General features: G+C 36.1%; 1 protein-coding gene across 3 annotated transcripts; it reads right to left on the bottom strand.

Annotated features, from left to right (window-relative positions):
• Window positions 1-736: 736 nt before the first annotated feature.
• LOC113710171 (brefeldin A-inhibited guanine nucleotide-exchange protein 5-like) lies at window positions 737-20,868 on the bottom strand. 3 transcript variants are annotated; one of them, XM_072066419.1, is made up of 33 exons: window positions 20,278-20,868; window positions 18,821-18,896; window positions 18,278-18,533; window positions 16,964-17,085; window positions 16,816-16,874; window positions 16,095-16,152; window positions 15,933-16,017; window positions 15,627-15,830; window positions 15,417-15,475; window positions 15,229-15,298; window positions 15,076-15,144; window positions 13,464-13,586; window positions 13,314-13,367; window positions 13,131-13,213; window positions 12,786-12,882; window positions 12,590-12,688; window positions 12,279-12,470; window positions 12,079-12,189; window positions 11,786-11,970; window positions 9,785-10,411; window positions 9,112-9,529; window positions 8,197-8,436; window positions 7,997-8,120; window positions 7,740-7,888; window positions 6,216-6,572; window positions 5,737-5,903; window positions 5,412-5,644; window positions 5,071-5,249; window positions 4,327-4,443; window positions 3,801-3,937; window positions 3,390-3,720; window positions 1,829-1,924; window positions 737-1,147 (listed from the first exon to the last, which is right to left on the bottom strand). In XM_072066419.1, exons 1-33 carry the CDS (start codon window positions 20,384-20,386, stop codon window positions 1,064-1,066), a joined length of 5,370 nt encoding a protein of 1,789 aa, XP_071922520.1. In that variant the 5' UTR covers window positions 20,387-20,868; the 3' UTR covers window positions 737-1,063. The 3 variants fall into 3 exon arrangements, with proteins under 3 accessions (XP_071922520.1, XP_071922519.1, XP_027088822.2); XM_072066418.1 differs by having other exon boundaries at window positions 15,399-15,475; window positions 20,278-20,536; XM_027233021.2 differs by having other exon boundaries at window positions 18,278-18,530; window positions 20,278-20,536.
• Between the last annotated feature and the right edge of the window lie 151 nt (window positions 20,869-21,019).

Genomic DNA, 21,019 nt, shown 5'->3' with positions numbered 1-21,019 from the left:
GAATCCTCGTATGTTTACATAGAATTCTTTCATTAATTCGAGAACAACTATTAGGCATGTTAAGTAATTACTCCAAACTGGCATAAAATTTTTCACAATTTAGATCGTATCTTTAAGCACAAACCGTGGTACTCTCTCTTCTTTTTGAGCATTTTGGTAGCATTTGATTAGATTGGTCTGTGACACCGTAGAGTTTCTTTTTATTTATTTACATAATTTTTCTAAACAAGAACTTGCCACATTAGTACTACAAGACAAGATATAATTAGGATTGATATTTTTCCCTTTGTAGGCTTTTTTATGCATTTTCCCAAATTTGAAAGAGTATTTGCCCAAGGGCTAAAAAACAAGAGGTATTTGCCAACAATTAAACTAATATATAGTAATCTAAATGCATCCCTAAAATTCTATCTCGTTTACAATTTCGTGGAACTTATTATGCCTAAGGATAAAACTTCGATTTGACAAAGACCAAGTTGCAAAAACACTTTACTTCTGCTTCACTGGACGATCATCCTTTGAGATGAGACACCACTAGCAGAAGAATAGTTGATAAGACTGAGCTGTTGAATGAATGGATGAAGAATGTGCTAATACTACAACAAAAAGTGCAACATTTTTCAATAAGAGAAATGCATCTGCTCATCCTTCAGCAACTAGTAACAGCAATAACGAAACTACTAGTGTTTATTGACAGCAAATAAGCTGCTAGAAGGCATGCATTTCAACGAAAGAGTAACCAACAAATGTTGCATATTCTATATTAAAACACCAATGTTTCTCAGACCTGAATAGCCAAATGCATACTAGCACTATGGTATAACCTAAAGGGAAGTGGATGTTCTCTTGTGCTCTTCCAATATTACATCCGGTAAAACTCTCAAAAAAAGAAAAAGAAAAAGGAAATGTTAACAAGGGTATAAGCTATATGAGGCCGTAGTGTAGTGATTATACACAGCGCAAGTCTTCTAATTACATCAAGGTAACAAAAATTGCGTTAGCAAAATCAGATACCATATTCTAAACTCAATTTGAAAGCTAAGGGAACTCCCGCTGGAGAAACTCAATGAACAGGCTGTTGTGCTTTCGGCAACAACTCTGTTAACTGCTTGCTGCAAAGATCTGCCAGAGCTCCGCGTACATCCATCTGTTGGAAAAATCAGAAGTCATATTTCTAATCAGAAGTCATCTGAAAGGTTGATCTTCTGAGCCACCTAATAGACACCTATTACTTCTGTGACTGCACAGACAACTTTTGTTCTAATTTGTTTGTCAATAAAAGATTTTACATTCTTTAAGCAAACAGCAAGCACTCATCTTTTGTCAGACAATTAGTACACAGGACCATGATGTAGACAGGTCAAGGATAGAATCAGGGACATGGTAGGACAGGATTGACAAGTAGAAATAAAAGTTTCAAAAGATAGAAATGTCGATGTTTTCTCGTGTGCTCACTCAGACAGACACACATAGTCATTGAATACAAATCACACTCCCTTAAGGAAGCACCCCCAGAGGGGCAGGCACATAACAATCCATGCTGATCATTCACTGATGGACTTTAGAACTAATAATTAAACTATCTAGAACAAAGCAACATATAAGGTACTCTAGCGCCTCTATGGTAGAAGAAACAGTTTAACCATGAAGGCAACTTTATTGTAACTACCCACTGAAATTAAGAAACAGAAAATTTCAACAATTTTTGGAGGTGGTAAAACTATGTTTATCAAGGTATGACATAAAAAGCAGGAAAAGAATAATATCTTTTTGTGGACAACCAGACTAGCAAACAACTGAAAACGTTCATTTACAGAAGCAGAGATACCTGGTCGCAGCATACGAGTTTCGTTATCAGAGGATAGAACTCTCTAAGGTTATTTCTGAATATCTTGCTGTTCATAGAGCACATACCATTAAGCACCTGGAAGACAAAGAACCACTTGTTTACTGAAAGAGTAATATACAGCTTTCCTCACCTTTGAACCAATTATATCGCATTTAAATAGACTGAAGTACAACAACAACAACAGCAGAAAAGAATCTAAACTACATATATCAGGCACAAAATTATGCTGATATATACAAGAAAGCCAAAAAAGGAAAAAAAAAGAAAAAAGAAAAAAAGCGAAAAGAAAAGCCAAAATTCACTGTCTCCTTGCCGCCAACAGATGCAAAAATATAGAAGTTTTCTTCAACCTACGTCAGTATTCCTGTCTCTCCTCTCTTTTGGAGGCATCACTTGAGCCATTAGAAGATAAATAAACTTTGCAATATTTTCCTTCCAATCAAGGAATAAAAGGTATTTAAAAGACAAGAACAAGGGAAACCAGCAGTGCCAACACTATCAGAATCTCACATGATGCCTAGACAACTAAGAGCAATTCAAATATATATGGTACCAGATACTTTAAATTATATCAAGTCCACATCTAAAGTAACATGCAATTTTCTAAAACTTATCAAGCACCATGCCCAGCAATCTTCAGTCAATCAAGGGTTTGAGATATTACAGGAACCTTCTATTGTGAAGGAAAAAAATTACAAACTAATAGAGGTAATTGCGATCCATAAGCCCTCTATGCATTTTTCTGGGAACACTTAAAAAGTCCCCAGTGATACTGGAAGTGAAAAAATCTTTTCTTAGGTCCTCAATTGTCAGTTTATGGGCAGGGACCAACTCAAGTTACTGAATGCAATTAATTCAAACATGGTTGTCCATTAGGAAAGTTGTCAACTCAGGTCCAGTTACCATAGCTCAATCTCTCTTTGACCCTAGCTGCTTAGATCTCCCTTACTACACTAACATGCTATCTTTTCTGCTTCCTTTCTTTTCTTATCCTCTTTATATAGCTAAAGGGATTTCCTAGTCACCATCGCAAAGAAAGAAACAACAATTTGAAAATCCAAAAAATCTAAGTAAAAAACAAGAGGTAAAGACAAGAAAAACCTGTTTGGTCAAGTAGAAAAAAGTTATGGAAAACACATGCCATCCATCTCTCTGTAATCATATAGCATTTCAGGGCAGCGGTGTAGATTTCAAAATATACCATCTAATAGGCCAAGAAAGGTTTGAGTTTATTTTGCTATTTGAGACGCACAGGCAGCAAAACAGATGCAAAAATGCCCGGGACACAATACCTTATGAACTACTATGTATTTTCAGAGGCCAAATAATGTGCTTTGAGAATTTTAAGAAGTCAGCTTTGACATTGTGCGCCTGCAATCACTTGTGCATACGACACTCTTGTTTCTTCACAAACTATATCACACACAACCATTCTCACCAAGTCCAAGCGACTTTAAAGAGAAGAAAAGGACATTATATACCAGCTTAACCGCTGAGATAGGATCCAAGAAAAACTAAGTTAAAGAAGAATATTCCAAACCTTAACAACAATGGGAGAACGTAGTTCTAGAACTCGGTGAATATCCATGTTAGCAGTCTCCCCCATGGTGGACTGGAAATCAGACGCCTCCATAAGCACCTGTCGACAAAAAGAGACTAGCTTTTCTGCCGCTATTCCTTGAAGCTTTTCATCTTTAATTTGTTCTGTTGTAGTGGCACCAGTTGTCACTAAATGATTATCACCATTCTCATTAATATTTTTTTTGTCTGCTTCCTCTATGTTGCCATTAACTTCTGCAGTTGTCTTTTGTAAAATATCCAAGTATACACAAGTTCCAGCTAACTCCTGTCGAAGAAGATTCATAGGTGGCCTGTACAAAATAAACCAGAAATCATATTCTACAAGCTCCAAGTTGAAGACAAAAAATGTATAGCTAGACCTCCAGCCAACCTTTCAGCAGGAATCTGCTGCATCCGCAATCTGAGGTTTGTGTATGAATTATACGATGCAGCAAACTCTAACAGAGAGAACAAAATGTCCATGATACTAATTTTCTGTGAAGTCGTTATATTGTTCCAGTACTTCGTCTGCAGGTTTGGAACGCAGCAACAGAAAAACAGTTATTTTCTTGTCTCTACCATAAGTACCAAAAAATGTTAAAAGAAAAATGAAAAACCATCTATTTCTAGATGTAATCCCTTCCCACATTGATGCCTCAGTAGTCTCTGTCATTAAGCACGTTTCAGGAATTCTTTGAGATTTGCATGTCTAACATTTGTCTCAACAAAATGCTAGCAGAAAAAACATAGGACTTCCAAAAAATTGGCTGTATAAAAATTTAAGCAAAATTCATGATGAATTCAGTTATAAGAATATAAGACACCATTCTTTACAAAGTACCAAATGATGGTTTACTAGGGAGTAAATGTTGAAACTCTAGATAATCTTCAAAATCTGAAAAACACTCAAATCATACCTGAATGCTGTCAATAGCACCTAAAAGTAGCAATTGTGTGATGCATTTACTCCTAATGGTTCCAAGAAGTGAACTTTCCTCCTCATTCTTTGCATCAGGCTCCACAATGTCAGACAACTAGACATAAAAACCATAAAATAGCCAAGTAAGTCGAGAGGAGATTCTAAGGACACTTCAGCTAGACAAGCACAATGAGCATTCAATATACTCTGTAAAAACCATTGATACATTAAGAATCTATAAATAGCGATCTCAAAAAGCTGGAAAAAACATTTCTAATACAGTTCAAAACACTAAAAGCACGTTATAGTAGGTTTTCAAGCAGATCTCGCAAGCATTATGCATATGTCTCAAGGACCAAGAAAATGTTATTTGTTCTCTTATCACAACTTTCATGGGCTTCTTTAAGTATGTAATCCTCATATGACGTGTATTCTTTCCTCTCCTTAACATTCATAAATATTTCTTTTATCTTCATACCTGGATGATGAATAACCCTGGGTGCTTTCTTTAGCTTTTGATCTCAATGGAGAAAGTTAGGAAAAGCATATCTACTAAAATAGGATTTCCCCATCGACCTTTGCAGTTGACAGGATTAAATTAGAGTTTAAATATCCCAACTGACCAACATAAAAGTACCAATAGTTTGTGCACCACAGATAGACTGTTACAGAGAATCAAGGAGAAAAAACAACAGAACCAGCACAAGAACATTGGCTGAGGAAAATCTCCAGCACTAAATACCTTGGAAGGAGAAGATGGAATAAAAACATTTGATGAAGGGTTTCTTGATTTAGAGGTGAAACTTCTGAGAAAGAGACTATCCCTCATATTTCCCATAAATTTTTGACCAAATGTTTGACTGCGCTGAAAGCCACCAGCATCAATAGATTTCTGAGCTCCTCCAGAAGGAGACGGCACACCTGCAGATTCTGAGCTCTTCAAGATATTTTCCATGGATTGTTCTTTCAGAAGGTAATGAATACTTCCTAAATTGCTAGTAATTCAATCTATCTATATCGTTAAATTATACATCAGAGCAACAACCACACCAACAGTACATCAAAATATGAAAAAGAGAGAACCTTCAGATCCCTCGTAATCGTCTCCAGCATTTGTAGACACCATTGAATATGTATTTCCACTATCACTGCCATTCTGCTGATGATTATCTAATGGTGCATTATTAGCAGAAGGCGTGGTAGGTGTATCCCCTGAGATGACTTCTAAATTTCTTGTCAATGCAGTATGATGTCTAGAGTTCTCCAAACCCATGTCATTGAGCAGCTCAAGGGGTTGAGTCGTGTATATAGCATCTCTATTAAAAATCAAACAAAGCACTGATACTCGAACTCAATCTTTATTAAGAACAAGTTATCGGACATTTAACTTTTGGCAAAGAATACTTACCTAATGCTTTTCAACAAAGTATCCCAATCACGGTCACTAAATTGGTGCCCACCAACTTCAATGAGATGCACTAATGCACCAAGAGATAATGAAACAACTGACTGATCAGTTTTCTTGGCACAATCCAAAAGTAAGCTTAAGAGTGGGGGCAACATAAAGCAAACCTCCTGCATAGAATGAGAAGAAAAATTGTCACAACATGATAAAATTCTCCAAATGAACTATGCATAACATGGTTCCAGGACATTATCAGAAGACCGTTACGAGTGGCAACCAAGAACATCATATGAATGGTAATATAAATAATATAAGAGCAACCCTGTGACATGCAAGTTCCTGTAAGGTCTCATAATTGCAAGTATGTAGTAGTGAGGAGATAAAAATTGGTATTCCTCCAACTGCACTAGGCCACTATATAGTTGCGTGAGGAAGGAATACTGGAGTTCCTCCACGAGATATCCAAGGAAGTACACCAGTACCTTGTAGAAAGTGTTGAAGAGGTTGCACAGCAACTGGAGTGAATGAATACTACTTTCCCGAAACCATTCATCTCCAGCAGAAACGGAGTTTTCTTTACCAGCTTGTCTGACATGATCAAAAATGGGGAACAGGACCCGATGGAAAATATTCTCCCAAAATGAAGATGTGAACTTGCTACCTCTCTCATTCAGCAAATCAAACAAAACTTCAAGTGCGCAGTTTCTGACCTCTGGTCTGGGATCAGAGGTCAGGTCAGATAGACCGGCCAACATTGGGAACCAATAATGCTCAGTCACATCATAAGTTGTCTCTGCATTAATGTCAATAGGTTTCAAAGCACCACCTGGTATTAGACCCTGAAAGTGATAAACAAGACAAATAATGTAATTAGGATCAGTATGCCTTTTCTCGAACCATTATAATGTACAAATTTCAGTTAACAGAAGTGATACTAGTTTCACATCAATCAAGAATCAATGACTAACGCTCATTATAGAGTTTGCCAAATAATTCAGAACCACCTCAAAGAATAGTTTGACTATGATGTCATGAATATCTTCCGGTCAGATTATGTACTCCAGCTTCGGATGCACATAAATGGATGACAAAAACATCAGAAAGAGATTTTGTTTAAACTTATTTTTGGTTTTGTTCATATTTTGCAAATGGTGTTGTTTGTTAATTCATTAATTCCCACATACCCAGCAGAATAATGAAATTCAGCAAGATTAAATTTAGAAACTTATCTTAGGACTGCTTGATTCCCAACAATCCAACAGTTTGCCCCATTTAAAGTATCTTGCTACATTCCCCTTTTTTCTTAATGATTCAAAGCATAAATCCCATCAGTACCCCTTTAACTTATGCAGGGATCTGTTGATCGCAAAAAACACATTAAAGTCTCAAAATCAATTAGGTAGGCAGATAAAATCTAGATGATTTGACTTAGTTTCTAATCCGTAAACTTTTGTGCTAAATTGGTTAGTATTTTTCCTTCTGCAGAGACTAAAATTACATTCATACACAATTAATTAATTACAACCATCCAAACAATTCATGCCGGATGCCTCCAAAACTCCCTCCACAACTCTAATTTTGAAGTCAGTTTTGGATTTATTCTGTAAATTACAGCGGTATAGCATGCAATTAAAAGAAAATGAACTGTGTAAACCATATTTGTTTCCTCACTTCTCGTTGACCCTGACTTTCCCTCAATATATTATGACACTAACTTGATACTCATTAACAAATATTTGATCATAGTCGTATGAGCATAACTTGTTAAGTCAACGTATTCTGCTGTTATTCAGAGTATTTTCCAGAACCCTAGGCACCAACTGCTTGCTGGTCGATTCAAAAATTTATTAAACTTGTAGATTCACAGTCTTTATGTCCTTTTCCTCACAATGCATATCCTTAAGATGAACCTTAAATGTTTACTAGAATACAGATAAAGAAATGAAATTAACAAAGGTATTGTAGTCTACAAGCAAATCATGGTGAAATTCAACACTTCTACAAACCTCTGCAAGACGATCCTCACATATGCGAAGAAGTGCAATAGCTTTCAAACTTATTCGGTGAGAAGTCTTATTGTTAGCAAACCCAATTAGGCAGTTGACACAATCCATAAAGCAGTCCCCCACAACCTGGTCAAAGTGTTCCAAAACAACTGCACAAGATTTTTCACTGTTAGTAGTCATAGAAAGAAACTATCAAAAACTCAAAAATCACAGAAACCACTATTAAGGTTGAAACGAATGAAAAAGAAAGTTCTAACCCTGTTCTACATTCTCAAATGCACTTTCAACAATTAATTCCAGATCATCATCTGCTGCTGCTGTGAAAATCATGAACACACTTCGCCAGCCAGACTTTATGCTTCCAACTTTAGATTTTATCATCTGCTTTCCAGAACAGAATCAGTTCAATGCCAAGACAGGTAAGGAGACCAAAAACAACATCAAGAAGAAAACATACTTGCACAATACAATCAACAATAAGCCTGCGTATAGAGTCACTTCGGCTGTTTCGCATGAGAATTACAAATGGTTTTAAGATATCATTCTGGAATGTGAAATTGGCAAGTTCAGCACGCTCCAAATATTTCATACCAAGTTGCCGTAGAGAATCTATAGCGTACATAGCAACTCTTTCATCAGGATGGCTACCAGCATAGATAAAATGACTGGCCAAGACAGACCATATTCTAGCCCATACCTAACAGAGATTGTAATCCATTAGCAACTGAAAAAGTGCTTTAATGTGAGTCAAAGATAGAATGATTGACACAGAAACATTATTAGTCAAGACACACAGTAAATCCTTTTATAATTAAAACACAAATGTTGACATTGAGCGTCATATTTCCATCACTCAAGCAATGAGTTGTTCCTGGATAGATGCAAATCACATCAAACTTCCAAGGCAAATTTAGCCATTTGATATCAGTGTGCATGAAAAGACATCAAGCAGATAACAGACAAAGAAGTAAGCAAGTGAAGTTATGCAAATGAACCATGCTTATATGAAATTAAACAAGAAACAAGTTCCAATAACCTACTTGCAGCCTCAAAAAGTGATTAGAACACATTGTTATCATATGTATCACAAATGACATTCATCTCAAGCATTAGGCTTCAAAGGAAGAAGCTCCATATAACCCAAGTTACCTAGAGTTTACATAAAGAAAATTCCAAAGGATTTTAATCCAAAAAAATGTTGAGCCTTGTTAAAAAATTTTGAACACTTGGTGTAAACTAAAAGGTGTTGAAAGTGCTAGTCATATTTCATTGATTAACATGTCTAAACACATAACATGTCTAAACACCTTACTTACAAGTGAAAGATACCACCCTTGAAAACGAAAGTAAAAGCCAAAGCATACTCAGTTACCATGCGTATACGAGCCATATTGTAATAACTGATCTCAACTAGCTTCTGCAAGCTAAAAACACGGGCAGGAATCTGTCTCAATTCCTCAGCTGATACACTGCATAGACCAGTAAAAAACTCCACAACAGATTCACTGGGTAATTTAACGCTATTGACAAACACTTGTTCTGCAGGTTTTCCAGCCAACTCTCTCAGAGATTGCAAAATAGCATCCCTGGAAATCTGGTTTGACCCTTGCATGACAGTTGCAGCAGCTGTTGGGTTTGATGTTAAATAGTCAAGCCGAGAGATGCACTCCAATACTGCTAGCCAAGATTCCTGAAGGGCATTAGTGTCCGTATCGCATAGAGTAATTAGAGTCCGCAATGCTTCAACATTTTTGCTTCTCATTTCTTTTGGCGCATGCAAGAAGTTAAATCTGCATATTAGAATAATAACTATCAAGAAAAAAGATAAATGAGCAAAATTTTATTAAGAAATTTTTGCCTAATTGTCCCAAATTTTGTTTATCATGCTACCCAGATAAAAGGACCAAAGAACGATAATAACAAGGATGTCAAAGCAAAATTCTCAACATCCTCAAATCAACAATAGTTCTTAGGCAAAACATAAAAAGGAAAATGATGATGCAGAGCCAAAACAAGACTGACAAAAAATGAAAAATAGAAGTTACCTGATCAAAGATGTTAAAAATGCATAGCGCATGGTATCCATTCCAAGAACATGTGTGATGTGTATCCCAGCTTTAAAACCTTCCATACAAAGAACAACCCTTGGTTTATTATCTCCTTCTTCCATCGTAACAGCAAATGTGGCAAGTAATGGCCATCCTACAGCTTCTACCATAGGACGCACAAGTTCAATCTGATGTGAAGTATAAAATGCTCCTCTTTTTCTCCCTTGACTCCTAAAAAAGGCCTGTGTCTGCTTGACAATGGCTTCACTTTCAGACTGTGAATCACCTGAAGATTTCCCCTTGGGAAGAGCCAGATTAAGGATACTGACAATCCGCCCTCTCTCCTCTGCTTCTGGCTTTTGCTTGCTGCTTTTTGCAATTCCAACAGGTTCATCTTTCATTTTTATCTCTTCTTTAACAATTGAATCATAGATTTCCTCCAAGAGTTCTGTAGGAGCTGATTCTTCAGCATCATGTAACGCATTCATACGTAAAAAGTCACTCTTCGACATCTTTGGCCACACCAGTGAATTATGAGCATCAGTATTCAACATTATAACTGCATATGCCAGAACATAAGCTGTATCTGCATTCTTAAACAGGCCAGGATTGTCCGCACAATAACTGTCAAAAGTCAAAATTGATCAATCATTAGTATTATTATTGCCGAAAATGAAAAAAAAAAAAATCAATCACAAGCAATAAGGTCTTATTATCTGCTTATATTATTCCAACTAAATAGCAAAATATATATATACTTATTTATTGCGCTGTAAATTAAAGTTTGGGACAACAAGAATGTCCCTTTAACTCAATCACTAAGCCTGTCAATAAAGTTTGAAAAAAAGGTTCCAATCACGCATACTCTCTATATTCTAGGATTTCCACCATGCAAGGTCTCATTATAATGTGTGTGTGAGAGAGAGAGGGAGATATCCAAGATCCAAACGTCGAAATGCAAGATATTCAGGTGAAAATGCTATACTGGTCATTAAAAAAGGGGAACAACCTAGTTTAAGTATAAAATGAAGCAATTACTCATAAAAAGCAATAAAAACATGAAAATTCCCCACGCAAATTACTGAGAATCAAAGACACTACTAGGATGGGTGGACACGATGAAAGTGTGCATACATATCAGACTCTAATTTGACCAGGTAAGCTAAAACTTAATTCTCTTCATTTTGAGGAAGTTCAGCATTTCTCAAAAAAGGTGGAGCATGAACCTCAAGCGTAATCAAAAAATTCCATTCTATTGACCACTGAATGCGTTTGTCATTGTACAAGAATATCATGGATCTCTGCTCAAACATATTAACTCTGTTCATTGAGCATAAGCAAAATAGAACATTTTTTTAAAGCAAAAAGAGAACATGCTTCAAGGCAAGTCTGTAAATCAAATGGCATTTTCATACATACAGAATTGTACAACACCCACATGTCAGTCTACTTTGTGGGCACATCTCATAGATGTGCATGCCTTTTTTCCTTTTCGTACATACAGAATTGTACAACACCCACATGTCAGTCTACTTTGTGGGCACATCTATGAGATGTGCATGCCTTTTTTCCTTCTTTTTTTACTTTCCTTGTTTGAAAACCGAATGCTTATGTAGTGACTTGGATTTCCTCAACAGTTTCTATCTGATCTTCAATTCTATCCACTATACTCCAGAGACAGTATTTACAAAGCAAAGAATTATATTAAAATCTGATTCGTCAACTGGACCTTCTGCCTTTCATGAAATAAATACAGCAAGACATGATCAACCAAACCCACAAATACAGAACAAGTGCACATCGAGAGAGAACTTTTCAATGTTTTTAGGATTACAGCACTATGAGGCTTTAAAAGAAATATCGTTTAGTATTGTACGAGTCTTTTACTTGTATGAGCTTAAATTTTCTTTCTGCACTCAGGTCCATAGTTTTGCTATTTTCAAAAATTTGGATTACCACAAAAGCATTTAAGCAGTAGAGTAGCAAGAAGGCAATTACCGCTCCGCAAACTTTTCCATTATGCGATCTATCTTCTGAGCCTCTCCTGGAAGTCGGAATCCTCGAAGAAATTCACGAATTGCTGCATCAAACTTCATCCCAGAGAAGTTCATGGAATCAACATAAGCATGCATGACAGCAAGTGGAAACTCCTCATGCTGACCTATATAATCTCCAATCTTAACCTAAACAAACAAGACATTTGAGTCTCTGCAAACAGAAACTGAATTGTATGCTGGAAAGATAAGAACCAAAAAGGAAAGAGATAACAATCACAAACAATTATCCGTTACCTTGTCCAAATTGGCAGTGTTCCTAAGAAACTGAGCAACTGATGCTGGCGTACTCTCCACTAATCCACTTGATATTAGAAATTCTATACCCTTCTCTTGTTTCCGGTTGAACTGTAATATTACACCAAAAGCAGTCATGGAACACAGCCCAAGTATGCACCAATCATAATACATATTTGGTCAGATCAAGAGGTGTATACCTCAGCAACAGCAGCTTCCAGTGTAGATTTGTGAGCCTTTAATTTCTCAAAATTACTAGCTTGATCTTCCCGGCCTTTTGAGTCATCAGATTCCTTAGCTGAGTTCTCTACTTCAGAAGATTCTTTCAGCTTTCCTGATTCTCGCTGGGCCTTCTCCCAATTAACCAAAGATTTTATAACATTCACAAGACACTGAAAAATACATGAAACAGATGTCAAACACACTTGTAACAGAAATTCAACAGAAAAAGAAATGATTGTTTCAAATTGTAGCCAGATGAACATGCTAAACAATAGTCCAAAGTTTATGCCTGAAGAGATGATGTTTTAATTGATCCCATCTGGGAAGCAGTAATGGAGTTTGGATCCATATTTTGAGTTCCTTGGGCTATTCTGGATAACGTTGTAGCCTATACCAGAAAGAGCAAAAGTGGAGAATTTGTTAAATGTGTACCAAGAAACTTTATTTTGAAAGTTAGTCAAACCAAATGTTGAACAAGAACCAACCATCCGTTCAAACAAATTAGGTGCTTCAAGATCACAATCATAATTCACAAAGAGATCAACCAACATCTGAGAATCCTTGCAGACTTTCTCTAGCATCCTGAAAGATCAAATTCATTCAAAGTCATGAAACATGAAGAATTAACACATAAAATGCAAGCTCACCGAAGACCTGCAAGCATCGAGTTTTGATATGTCAAACAGCTAATTTTTTAGTCCGATGAATCGCAATATTTGGCAAATATACAATGCAATGGAGAAAATATGAGAGAAAGTTAGGACTAAAAAAAGTTAAGGAAAACTATTATATCCAAATATCAGCACTATCTACTGAAATACATATCATACCGAAGAACACTTTGTTTTTGGTTCAGGTCTGAACCATCCAAGGGTCTTAGGACGATCAATGGAAAGAAAACACCAATTTCCCCCTGGAAAATTATGATAGGCATTAGCATCAGAGAAAAAGATGAAAAAAAAAATATTTGCAATTTTCAAGTGGGTGAGATCGGTATCTTGTCATTTTCATACTTTGAGACTTTCCCTGAACCGCGACAAGAGCACTGAGAAAATCCCTGTTGCATACTATACAAAAAATAGGAGGTCGATTTAGTATTAACTCTGCATAACATTGGTGACCTGATGTAAAGACTACATAGAACGAGACAATTCCAACTAGACCTGAAATATGGATGTAGTTCGAGAAACTGAAGCTCGCAACAATGCATATGAAAGGTAAGCTTTGACCGAGTCAATGAAATGAAAGTTTTTTGTGAAGGAGACACTAACACCTTCCAGAAGACCCTGCAAATTCATAACATGAATACCATAAGAGTAGCATGACCAAGAACTAAACAACAGCAATTAACAGTTAACATCAGACTTGCATACTGCCTATTCAAACTGCTGAACCAAAAAAGACACAAGCAATAACCAGCCCACAACCATAACAAATAAGGCATTCTCAGGAGAATACAGGAACAATACAAATGATATTGACGAGCAAAAGGTGTCATCTCGAAAAGCAAGGATATCACTTCAGGAGCTGTATATATTATTGAGATTTTTCTGTTCCAAACACCTTGTAATTTTAGGCAATCCCATCCATAAAAATTGCAAATAACCAGAATGGAGTATGGCTATAACAATATAAATGCGAAAAGACCTGTTAAGACTCCATAATCAATTTAACCAAGAGAAAAGGCACAGCAAAAGGCAACTTCTGTCAGGCTTAAGATATTCTCTTAAAAGCTTTAACAGCGCCAGAGCAAATAGCAACTAACTTCTGACTAAAACAAGCAACTCTATGGTGTGATAAAAGTGTACTTTCTTGATAGAAACTGTGGTAAAAGAAAGTTAAGGGAGAAAGAAAGGGGAGGACCATGAGAAGAGAATGAGGCAATGAAATGGAGGCCAACCTCTTTCAGGGAGGAAAAGGAAGTTAAAATTGTAGGAGTACCTTATACCGAAGAAGATAGTCCCTAGTATTGCCAAACAATCTTAGATGAATTGAAATTCACAAACATGGTAAAAGTTGACAATCCACAATTGCAACATTCAGAAATGACAGCCAAAAACGTAAGAAAAGAAATCATAGTTTCTTCCTCTTGATTGGATGGCCAACAAAAGCAAAGGTGTCTACACTATCCTTTCCTATGTCCTATAACATACTCTTCTAGCTAGAACCCATGAAGAAGCCAAATATCTAATAACTTCAAAAGCTGCGATCCAGAACAAATTTAGCTTCAGTAAGACTCAAGCATGACTGAATTGAATTGCATTAAAAGTCTAACTTAAACTCGGCTTGGCCCTGTATAACATGTGAAGAGAAAGAAGGATGTTAGATCCCTCCAAAACTCAAAAAACTATTTACATATTATTTCTAAAATACCAGATTTGCCCTCAAAAGGTTGATAATCCAAAATTCTACAATGCCAAGTGGATCACAAACTAAAAAGATACAAATGCCTCACGAAATCTTCTCCTTCTATTTGTCTTCACTCTGAAGAGAAAAAGAAAAAGAAAAAAAGAAAAGCAACCAATTCATTTCTTTTCTTTCCTTATCCCCCCAAACAAAAAACGCAATCTCTTCTCTTTCTTTTTCCTTTCCAAAATTATTTCTATCCTTTACCTTTTTCCCCTAAACTCAGAAACTAGGGCTTGCCTTGCTATAAGACTAGCCTGCTAAGATACAGGAGTCTAACTAGCTCAAGTAACTAAAGGATTTCTATATAAGATTACTAAAGTTGCACATTGGACCGATATATACTAGTTTTTAACTCCCTAATTCAACCTGCAGAAGCTCCAGAGACAGGATGCGGGTTTTGGTAGTAACTTCATCATTGTCTTCCTTCATACCCATCTGCAAACACATAGCACAAAAAATCAAAGACATTGCAATTAAAAAATTAGAGACCACTACAAGGAAGAACCTAACTATACAAACCTTGCAGAGGGTGCGAAAAAGGAGTAAAGCATCATGTTCTCCAATGCTCATGCCTTCTAGGTCAATTCCTCTAAAGGAAAAAAAGTTTGAATCAGTTGTATATATTCAAAGATTATTACATTAATAATCTATGTTATTAGTTAACATTTTCAGATTCAAAGAATTACAACATTAGTATGTGTCCATACTTTCTCGCCTTTTCACCATCTTCTAGATGTACAGCCTTTTCAAGAGCCGCCTCTAAACCCTATGGAGCATATATCACATAGGCAAGGTCATCAGATAGAATTCCAAAAACATATAGCCAAATTTAGAACAAAAATCCTGCACAAGAATGAGGTCAAAGTGTCCTAGGTTTCAATTGTAGACTAAGTGCTCAACTACAAAGACTGACAGACCTTGATATCGGCACCACCCGCAAGATTCTGAAGTTCCTCAAGAGATGCAACAGATGTATCTTTTTCTTGGTTGATAGAAATTGCATCACCCAAAGTTGATTCTCCATCATTCTGATCACTTGATGATGCCGGCTCATTTCCTAAGTTTGATTCACTTTTTGCAGCAGCTTCTTTATGTGCAACAGAAACAGATGAAGTAGGCACCTGAATTGGCAGAGGTACAAAAAGATTCTCACATGCACATCCCAACTTAACCAAATGAGGAGGAAATTTTCTTTAAGAGAGGGAACATTCAAAATGAAAAACCTGATCATTCTCCATCCGTCTGAATACAATACTGAGCATCTGAGTTAACATAGCTTTCGCAGTTGCTTGATTTATTGGACTCTTGCTAAACAACATATTAGGAAGTCAGGAGAATAGTATAGTGATGAATAATGTCAACTAAGAAAACATTTCACTAATTACCTATTAAGGGCAATGTTATAGCACACTCTGATCACACCAAGCAACAATTCTCCATGAACTGCATGATGAAAAAAAAAGTCATAAATAGGACATCTCATGCATCAAGGAACTCCAGAGAAGCATCATACTAGTGATTCATCCAGAATAATTACAGAAGCAGCCCAGTTATTAAATTCTACAATATTCTTTGGTCACATGGACTTAGAAAATAAAATCGCCTCGGAAAAGATAATGACATAATATTGAGCACATATTCACCTTCCATTCAATTGTCACTTAATCATCTCCATTAATTTTCTTACATGCATGATTTCCTCATACTATAGGATGAACAATTCAACTATGTAAATTAAGTCTCATGACTTCTTTATCTGTAAAATGCAGGAGACAAAATAACTGCACGTGAACTTCATTTGAGTTTTACTAGAAGAAACAAGGTGAAACAACTATTTTTCTACACCAATAGGAGAAATATTTTTGTAGCTCTGCATATTGCCACAGGTAAATCTATTCACACGTGGAGTGCGGAGAAACCAAACAACAGCAGCCAAGAAGCGGATCACTGAAGTAACAATGCAAACAATAATGTCAATATGGGTTCTAATGTGGAGAGTTGTCTTTCCCATTTTGTCATTTGGTGGATATTCAACCATGACCCACAAAAAGCATATTGGTTATACAAGTAAAATAAGCAAACAGCAAAATGTCTGTAATTCTATACCTCTGAACTTGGCCGATGCAACAGCTGTAAGAAGCACCTTCAACACTTGAAGAGTAGTACTGAATGCCAATATGTCAGAAACCGCACCCAGAAAAACCAAAATTTATAGAGAAACAGAAATCAATTTCAGCTGCAGGGTGGCACATACCTATCAGGAGATGAATTATCCACACAACTGCATACCATGTTCAGGATATCTGTAAATAGTGGTCCATTTATGCCACCATCCAGACCAGGATCACCCTCTAAATGGTCATATGCAATAAGTTTCTGCACTTAGAAAATTTGTGCTTGGAAAGGTTAACAATGAATCTTATTTCATCAGAGTCTCAATGGAAAGCACTACACCCATGTATCAAATAGTACCAAGACAACCCTGAGAAACCGAAAAAATGGCTAAAAGTCACATATTGTATTAGCTCCCAAAGTTAGACACCAAGCCTTTTATCCAAACAACCATTTTCATCTTCACAAAAGCAATAGTTTCAATGAAGAAACTACCTCTCTAACCTTAACTTTGTAGGGAAAGAACATTCAGATCTCCTTTCCACTTTGCTTTCAATAATTCTTGTACGTGATAAATTAGCTTAGTAAACAACAAAGTTCTACGAGCTGTTTCTCTGATGTTTTGACAACAAAGTCTCAGAATAATGTGTTTCACATGACGTTAGGTATTGCTGTGGAAAACATCCAGTGCGCATCAAAATAGTCTAGATTATTGTTCATCCCCTGCAGCCACTCTTAAAATTAACAAAAGATCTTTGTATATCAGGTTCCCCTCCCAAAACTAAATTATGGCACTAGAACTAAATGTGCTATCAGTAATTTTCTCTCAAAATTGTAAATTCAGGATTTAACGTGATAATTTCTGCTCAAGAGAAGATTTTATGACTTCAGATTCTGAAAAAGAACTTAAACTACATAAAAAAATTGAACTTTAGAATTTTGAATCATCCAAAAATTAACTCAAACTGGTAGAACAGAACTGGTTAAGAGAGCCTCGATCAAGCATAAAATAAATTGTCATATCATCCATGATACTTTAAGACTTGATCACGCTTAGCCAAAGGCATAATATATGAAATAGCAGATCAAATCAGAACATAATTCGAAAAATTACAAAACAACCACAGTCAATTACGTACATGAGCACAGTTGATATAGCATGTGATATTTTGCAACTAACCTCATAGTATATTGCCAGATCAACTTTTTTCTACTACCATTTCAAGGTGAATTTTACACATTGGAGAGTTGCAATCCATGTGCACAAGGAAATTAGTTTATTTTTTTCCTTGTATTGTTGTAAAAAAATCACCCAAAACAAGATGAAAAACCATTGCCATACTGTACAAAAAGAGAAGATAACAAGTATAGGATAATAGATGCAATAAAGACAGATACTTTCCAGTAAATCACAAGTTTTCAATGTTAAAGACAAAAAATAACAAGAGGCACCCACATGAAGACAATCCAATGCAAGCTCTACCACTTTAGCATTCTTAGTCTCAAATGCAAGTCGTAGTGGATTCAAAACAAGCTCCGCGTCATCTCCTCCTAAAGTATTCCCAGCATTTGCTAAGGTAACTGTGATAGTTCCACCAGCACTTTTAGGTCTCCCTATGGGATCTGCTGCCACACTAGACTGTGAAGGTGTTGTTGAATCATCTGGTTCCGCAGTATCTTTAGCAGATCCAGCTTGAGTATCAGTCAAACTACTGGAAGAAGGATTAAAAGAAATTCAAATAACTAAAGATATTACAATAGATTTGATGCATTTAGGAAGCTCATACTACCCACCAAATCACAAAAAGCTGTTGCAATAAATATAAGAACATGATCCAAGTACTAATCAAGCTCCAAGGGTATTTGGCATTTTTAAAAAATAAGTACCACAAAAGATGAGCCGTAATTGGCCAAATGAACCAATAAAACATAAAACTAAATGTTGGAGCAAATTTGCAGAAGAGAGCAGATAGAAAGCAACTATCAGTAGGTAACCAACCTCTCATCTCCAAGGGAAGATGCTGTTTGCATGGTAGCACTGGAACTCGATTGCTGATTGGAGTGCTTTGCATTTTCTGAAATTCATAATCCACAAGAGATACAGGAACCATTAATCAGCAATAATACTTTATAGTAGCAGGTGAAAGTAGAAGAGTGTAACTAATAAATACACTTCTAATTGGGTTAACAAAAAAGACACAAAGGGAAACATCTCCTGTGGCCATTCTGTAGTGCAAATGCCTCAAAATAAAAGTGGAGGCAACACCATCAGTAAACTTTAAACATATCCATATAAAGCATTTTTTAACCAGAACCCAAGGCAGCACATTCTTTCAGAAGCCTACAAAAGGATTGTCTATCCCGCCAACCACATTGCCCAACAAAAACCAAAGAAAATAACAAAAATCCTTGGTATTCTATCAAACCAAGAGTTCCAGAAAATTTCAGGAAAAAGAAAAGAAAAATCAGCAAAGAAATTGTTACAGTTTTATAGATAACATTAATAAACTTGTCAATTCATAAGAATGAGAGGCTTAGATGGAAAATTGAAGATAAGAAAAGAAAAAATTTATTCCATCAACTATCTGAGAAATTAATAGAACAAAGGAAACAGACCATGCGGGACAAGTATAGTAGGTTACACAAAAATTGGCTTACACTTATTTGCATGTATCGAATTAACTCTTTCATTCCAACAGTCTGGTAGACCTGAAGATCAACCATAATATCCAGAAAACAGGGGCCCTTGCAGGCTGGTATCTTTTGTTTTAGTGTTCCTTCCAAAGTTTTTTGCTTCCATAAATTTTGTTACATAACTAAAGCAGCAGTATAGTATCATTCCACTAATATGATGCATATCAAGACCACTATCCAAGAGCCCCTCAGCGGAGTTAACCAATGAGTAATTTAATGAGGACAACCAGGAAAGAATCACAACCAATGCAAAAGATTTTTGCACTCGCAACTCTTGTCTCATTCCATGTTACACCAGATGACCGAAAATTTTCCAGGCAATTAATTGGTTTAGCAATTGTACAAAACTGTGCTCCAGCACTATTGCCACGAAAAGTACATTCTGGAATCAACTTATAAGAACTTTGACCTCAAACATAACATAAAGAAATACTTCAAATACACAATAAACATGTCAAAAGGTAAAGAAGATGCATTCAATCAGCACATAACCTTATGATTTATTTTCCACAAGACACAAACTATCGATACATTTCCATTGCTTCAAATTGAAGCCAATTCAGCTCAATGTCCACGTACTAAAACAAAGAAAACACACACACACACAATTGGAAAGTAAATCAAAAATCAGGGAATTAAACTCGAACTACATAGTTTAAGTACAGCAAGAAATCAATTTAGTTGCAAGAATGAAGCTTGAAGCCAAAAAGAAAAAAAAAATATCAATCAGGGCTTAGAGGGAAAAGGGCTTAAAAAACGAACCTAAATAACTCTGAATAGCAGTTTGCAGAGCAGTATACTTCTTATTGGCACACTCCTTGAGCATTGAGTCAAATGCCCGGGTGACAAAACCCCCTGCAGCGCCAGCCATTTTGGTATTTCTTCCTTTCCCCCACCTCAACCCGATTCAATTCAAGTCAATTGGCAAGAAGGGCCCTCTTAACTTGCAAATACAAGTGATTCAAGATTGAGATCAGAGCAGATCAGGTGCAAGATTAATAAATCTCGAGGTGGGCTAATCATGTATTGAATAAATCTTAAAGAGTGAGAAAGGAAATGGGTTAATGCCCTCCCTTTTTATTTTTCTCTGGAGGAGAGGGAAAAGAATGAATAGGTATGCGGAGGAAATGGAATTAGTGGGAGATCTGGGAGCGGAAATGGGCAGAAACGAATGAAAAGTAGATTATAGACTCTGTTCTCATTTGTTATTGGTACGGAGAATCCTCCGACTTAGGCATTAAAGTCCTCTGCCTGCCTATGATTTCTTCCCTTTGATTTAATCTTGCAATAATAAATTTCCCGCATCCCCGTATGATTTTCCCGTTGTGACAAATCTTCTTTCTTAAGATTTTCCAAGTAGTTTGATTTGTTTCTTCTTTTTATTATTCTTGAATTTTCACAAATTGGTTTATTGATTTCCCTTTTGAAAATTTCTTTTGTTTTTCTCTTTATATTTGAAATTTATGAAATTTGTTTGTCAATCTGACGATTTTTTAGGTCTGTT

Source organism: Coffea arabica, chromosome 9e (assembly GCF_036785885.1).
Source record: "Coffea arabica cultivar ET-39 chromosome 9e, Coffea Arabica ET-39 HiFi, whole genome shotgun sequence".
NCBI classification, from domain to species: domain Eukaryota; kingdom Viridiplantae; phylum Streptophyta; class Magnoliopsida; order Gentianales; family Rubiaceae; genus Coffea; species Coffea arabica.
This window is presented reverse-complemented; position numbering and strand designations above follow the sequence as displayed.